The sequence below is a fragment of the Magnolia sinica genome, chromosome 18 (genome assembly GCF_029962835.1).
Source record: "Magnolia sinica isolate HGM2019 chromosome 18, MsV1, whole genome shotgun sequence".
Classification (NCBI taxonomy): Eukaryota; Viridiplantae; Streptophyta; class Magnoliopsida; order Magnoliales; family Magnoliaceae; genus Magnolia; species Magnolia sinica.
Genome location: NC_080590.1, coordinates 22873976 through 22879742, shown reverse-complemented (window position 1 = coordinate 22879742; position 5767 = coordinate 22873976). Strand labels below are relative to the sequence as shown.

At 43.3% G+C, this 5767-nt stretch overlaps 1 protein-coding gene across 1 annotated transcript; it reads left to right on the top strand.

Moving 5' to 3' along the window:
* Window positions 1–739: 739 nt before the first annotated feature.
* On the top strand, window positions 740–2107 carry LOC131233902 (uncharacterized). The gene is made up of 2 exons (XM_058230744.1): window positions 740–1882; window positions 1982–2107. The coding sequence occupies exons 1-2, from the start codon at window positions 1604–1606 to the stop codon at window positions 2081–2083; spliced, it is 381 nt and encodes a 126-aa protein (XP_058086727.1). The 5' UTR covers window positions 740–1603; the 3' UTR covers window positions 2084–2107.
* The last annotated feature ends 3660 nt before the right edge of the window (window positions 2108–5767 follow it).

The window sequence follows — 5767 nt, the reverse complement described above, 5'->3', positions numbered from 1 at the left end:
AATGAATGTACACACAAGAAAATAAAATCTTGTACGGCGCACCTTCGATTGAATAAATCAATGGTTAGTATTGCATTCTGCCTATGTGCATTCAGGATCAGTGGACCAACAGGATGAGTCATTCCAACAGGGCTCATATGTAAATATATTCTGAGGTTCTAAACCGTTCATGTTCTTGTTAAAATTTGTGGTTTTGAAAAAATCAAAATATTCAAAAATTGGGGATTTTTCGTTTTGCCACCAAAATACTTATTGGAAATTTCAAATTGAAAAGTGTGGTGTGTGCTTTTGCCCCCACATTAGAAATGAAAAGATGAAAATCTTAGTTTATATGTGAAGGTGTGTGTAGTATTTTTACGGAGCTCCTAGGAATTAACATGCTTGGGTCGCGTACGCACTAGAACACGCACGCATGCGCTCGAACTCGAGCACAGGCATGTACAGTGTGGCTGTAGTGGCGCACTTTGCAAGTTCGCATTGTCGTAAAGTGGTCGCTCCTTCACAACCTTATGCGAACTGTTGCGAGAAGGTGCAATGGGTATGAAGTGTTCCTATATAAACTGAACCATTCGGGTCCACTCTCTAATGTCTATATAAACTGGATCATTTCGGTCTAAATTCCAATCATGCTTTAAGGTATATTTTACGTAATTCAGCCTCAACCTACTGAAATGAAAATAATTAACTTTATTTTATTTTTTAGTATTTTCAACACATTTTATCAGCCGTCATGGCCTTATGGGTGCTAGATCCATAAAGGCCACCGTGAGAAACATGAAGAATGGATGATTCTGACTTCCACCGACTGTGTTTGTGTTATATCCAATCCAGTCCATCGGTTCAGTCCCCTCATTTTAGGAGATGAGCCCAAACACAAGGGAGGTCCAAAACTCAAGTGGGTCATACCACAGGAAACAGTGGGGATGGAGACAATGTCGAAAAATTTCTGGGCCCACTGTGATGTTTAGACCCTTGATAAGGTAAATCCAGTGAAAACACAAAGATAGCCCTGACCTAAAATTCATGTGACCCCACTAAGGTTTCAACGGTGGCCATTTAATCTCACACGTGTGGCCCACTTGAGTTTTGGATCTTCTTCATGTTTGGGTTCATGTACTAAAATGAACCGAAGAAATGGAATGTACAGAGTGGATATAACAAAAACACCGTGGTGGGCCCCACAGAGTTTTGGATTACAGGGGAGCCATCTAATCCTGGGTTACAAGCGAGTCGCGTTCCTATATTTCTGGCTGAAAGTGGACCGTGAGATAATTTTAAAAGCTGACTTCAACTATGAAATCAATGGTCAGGATACTCTTCATATCAGCCATGAAATAAAGTAACACCAGGAAAACCAACGGTTCAAATCACCAAACAACCTTTGTTTGTGGGCCCATGTAGCAACAGATGATCTTATCGTTAGTCGCGACAGACGGACGAAACGTAGCCGTTACAAACAAGGCTGATCGTTGAAACAGAACCAAGATTTTGTATCCTCTATATAAACCCTACCATCATTGCTTTTTCCGTTAATCTAACTGCAACATTCCAATCAACGAAGATTATTGAGAGAGAGAGAGAGAGAGAGAGAGAGAGAGAGAGAATGGAAAGAGGAGAAGAGGTGAAGACGAGAAAGAAGAGGTTCGACCCAGAGAGAGGAATGACAGAGCTTTGGCTAGAGAGCGACGCAACGGACAAGGTCACCTTCACCGACCCATGTTCCCATTGCGGCAACAAGAAAAGGGAATGCCTTCGATCCAGCTACGGCCCAAGGAAGAGAGTCATGGTGAGTTCCACTTCTCCAAACACCACCACCATGCTCTCTTCCATGCTGCAACTGATGGACCACATCACGTCCTCTGATAACCGTCCGATCTACAAGGTGAGGCAGGGAGAAGGACCATCTTCATCTTATCTTTTTCTTTTCTTCCTCCTGTTTTTTCTTTTGACACTATGATGATGAGAATGTTTTTATTTGCAGGTAGAGATCAAAGAGAGGTTGATGCAAATCAAGAGACAGATTGAGGAGGTTGTAATGGACGGTTATGGCTATCTTCTTGGACGAGATGCAAAACAACGATGAGAGAGAGAGAGAGAGAGAGAGAGAGAGAGAGAGAGAGAGAGAGAGAGAGCTGGAAATGCAAAGGAAGGTCATTCACAAGATGAGGAATTATTGTTTATTTTTATTCTTTTACAAAATAAATTACAAGCAAATCTTCTTCTTCTCTTTCTTCTTCTTTTCTTGTTATTCTTCTTCTTGCTTTTGAGAACAGATCACTTACAGTCCACAGGACCGTAACTTGTCATGCAAGCCCACCTGTATAGTACATCCGTTCCATAAAACCGGTAGTTCCCATCACGAATATGGCACATCTTGAAAATCAGGCTAATCCACTGATTAGATGGGACACACCCATATGATTCAGACCTCTGACTATCCATTAATTCCAACGGTGTGGCCCAACTGATGAGCTAACTAGCCTGTTTTTTTGTTCCAGGTGGTATTCATGATCGGGCCTACTCTTTTCATGGTACGGATTTCCTTCCCGAGTGCCATGTTGGCTGGTGCCTCCCTTGTAGTTGATCAGTTCTTTGGGAGGTATCCAATCATACATTCAGAATAAAAATATTAAAGGCCCACATTCAACGGAAAGAAATCCGCTATCATCTGCCTAAGGGTCTATCTAGGGTGCTTTGAAAATGTGGTCCTTTGAACTTACTGTTTTCCAGATAGACGGTTCCGATCAGCCCATTTTATGGCTGTCCAGTCCGGGTTTGGGCCTCTAGTTTAGGCCACGGGAATGACTTGGACCTAACTCTAATATCCAATATACAGGGTTGGCCACTATTTACCTGGGCCCATTTTAACTCTGCTAAATCTGCGAGTGATCAATGGTTGAGATTCGCCCAATGGGCGTGGCCACCAGGAGAACGATGCATGTCCAAGCCTTTAAACGAGGTTCGCACATCGATTATTTGACCAGGCAGCTAATTGGACCAGCTTGGGCACCCTTGGGCTATCTACATTGTGCCCGTCATGGGTCCATGCTACCTCGAATTGATCCTGGTACATCGCATCTCTGATGGGCCCCAGGTCTGCCGTGGCCTTACACCAACCTGGCCCATTGCCTTAGTTTTTCCACTGGGGTTGGCAACGGAGCAGGCTGCCCACCAGGCCAGATTTGGACAGGGATGGGCTTACTAGCTTGTTCCGTGGGATGGTCTTCGGCAAAACTCATTTTAGCCTGGAGTGGTCGACTCCATATGTACATATGTTCTATATATACTAAAACTGCCGTCTTGATCGGTCAAGCGATACATGCATCTTGCATGTAGATCTTTGGTTTCACTTATCTAAATGTTTATTTCCTTGTGCATGTGTGGCCCACTTGATTAACGGACATATTAGGGACACTCACATGGAAAACATGGATGTGATGAAGTTTCAATTTGGGGCTTGGGCCTGCTCTGCTATTGCCATGCTCGGCTGGGCCTTGGGTATTGTAGTGTCTGTTGAGTCTGGGGCTAGGATGGCCTGATCTCGAAGGCTGACTGCGATCGAGGCAAGGGCAAGAATCTGTGGGCACCCTTACTTTTGAGGTTCATCAGGTGGGTATTACAATGGAGAGTCCGCATCTCATAAATCAAACTGATTGTGCATGCTAACCTTCGGATTGGTGGCCCACGGATAGGCACGAATCCACATTCAACAGGCAAAGGATTTGGATTGACCGTTCAGAGATTTGATGCATACGCATGTAGGCAGCTAGTGTACACAAAGTCGATGCGTACCTCAATCTATACCATCCAAATTGTGGGGCTGACTGCTTAGTCATAAGCCAAAACAGCCGTCAATGAATCATACTGTCAGGTTGATGAACGTCAAATGGAGTTGTAAACATGAAGAAGTTAGCTCTAAATTCCATGAAACAAAATGTTGGACTTGGTCCATCATAGGTCTGTGATCCATCTACAGTGGTCCCACAATTTGGATGGTTTAAACTGATATACGTGTATCCCACGTGGATTATCATGGCCTGCAATCTAACATATAATCTACCGTCACAAAGGGGTGGTATTGAGAGTTACTTCTTAGTTTTGTTCGTGTATTGCATTGAAAGAGAACTACGTAAATATTTATTTTTGTAGTTTCTTTTTTTCCCCTCTTTTAATGACGAAATTTTCATTTTTGCGACGGATATCATCCGTTGTTTAACTTTTGTGACGGATCAAATCCGCCGTTACCTTTATTTTGCAAGGTACCCAACCCGTCGCAATTTCCCGACTTCGGCGTCGGATTAACTTTTTGCGACGGCTCCCATTCGACCTCCGCTTTTTGCGATAAGAAAACGGCGACGGACCCACTACGTCGTTAAATTCATTTCGTGACAGATCTGGTACACCACACGACTTTGCAATGGATCTAATTTCTGCGATGCATCAAGGAGCGGCGAACACATCCGTCCCCAAATTCTATAATGCCGAATAATTTTCCAACGCAATGCAATCGGTCTAATTTTTGCGACGAATTCCAACCGTCGTTAATTTTTAAACCAGTCCGTCGTTAAATTCGTTTTGCGGCGGATCTAGTCCGTCGCACATTTGATTTTCCGACGGATATAAACTGTCAGACTTGTGAAGAGTGCCATCAGCCTAATTTTTACGACGGATCCCATCCGTCGTTTTATTTTTTCAAACAACGACCCCCATTTCCGTCGTTCAGTTCGTTTTGCGACGGATCTCGTCCGTTGCAAATGCGCGAATATTCAACGGTTATAATCCGTCACAGTTGTGCGACGGATACTATCGGTCTAGTTTTTTGCGGCACAGGAAACAGCGACGAGTTGGTTCCGTCTTAAATCTGTGACGGACTAAATCCATCACAGATTTGCGATGGATCCCATCCATCGTTTAATTGTTGCGATGGAACAAATCTGTTGTTTAATTTCGTTTTACAACAGATCTATTCAGTCCAAATTCCTCCCATTTTAATTTTTTTGCGACAGATATCATCCGTCATGTAAGTTTCGCAATGCAGCAAAGTGATTGACCAAGTCTGTCGTTAATTTTGTTTTCGAAAGATCCGGTCCGTCGCAAATTCACAATTCTGGTAAGCGGTGCCTAAAACTTTTTGGGCAAACCTGTATAGGTTCAGGGAGGGTCCCCATCCATTTCAAACATAAACTCCGTAAATTGCAATTCAAGAAACGTCGGGTGACTTCATAATGCCCAAGAAATGCCGAAAATGCCTAAAGGTGCAACAAACAATCACAAGTGCCCAAATTTTATTAGGCCAGTCATACAAGTTTAGGGAGGGTTCCCGTCTGTTGTGAGCTAAATCGGACTCATTAAACCGCACTTCAAGAGACTCCAAGTGGCATCAAAACGCCCGAGGCAAAACTGTTGAAAGTGCCAAAAGACAATCAACAATTCTGAATGTATACGAAATTCTCCAATAAACCTGTAAAGGAACAATGAGATTGTACATCAATTTTCACCAAATTCAAACTCGGTAAACCCCACACCATGAGACATCAGGTCGCCCCGGGATGGCAGAGGTTGAAATGATATTACCACGAATGGTCACCCTAAACTATCCCAAACGAGTCACAAATTCCTCCGTCATAAGCTTGTACAGGCACAAGGAGGCTCCATGTCTGTTTTAGAGACATCAGGTCGCCTCAGCAAATTAGTCCAAAATTTCTTCGCACCATTTCAACCCACTTTGCCTCACTTCATCATTGTTCAACTAAGCATACAGAAGATT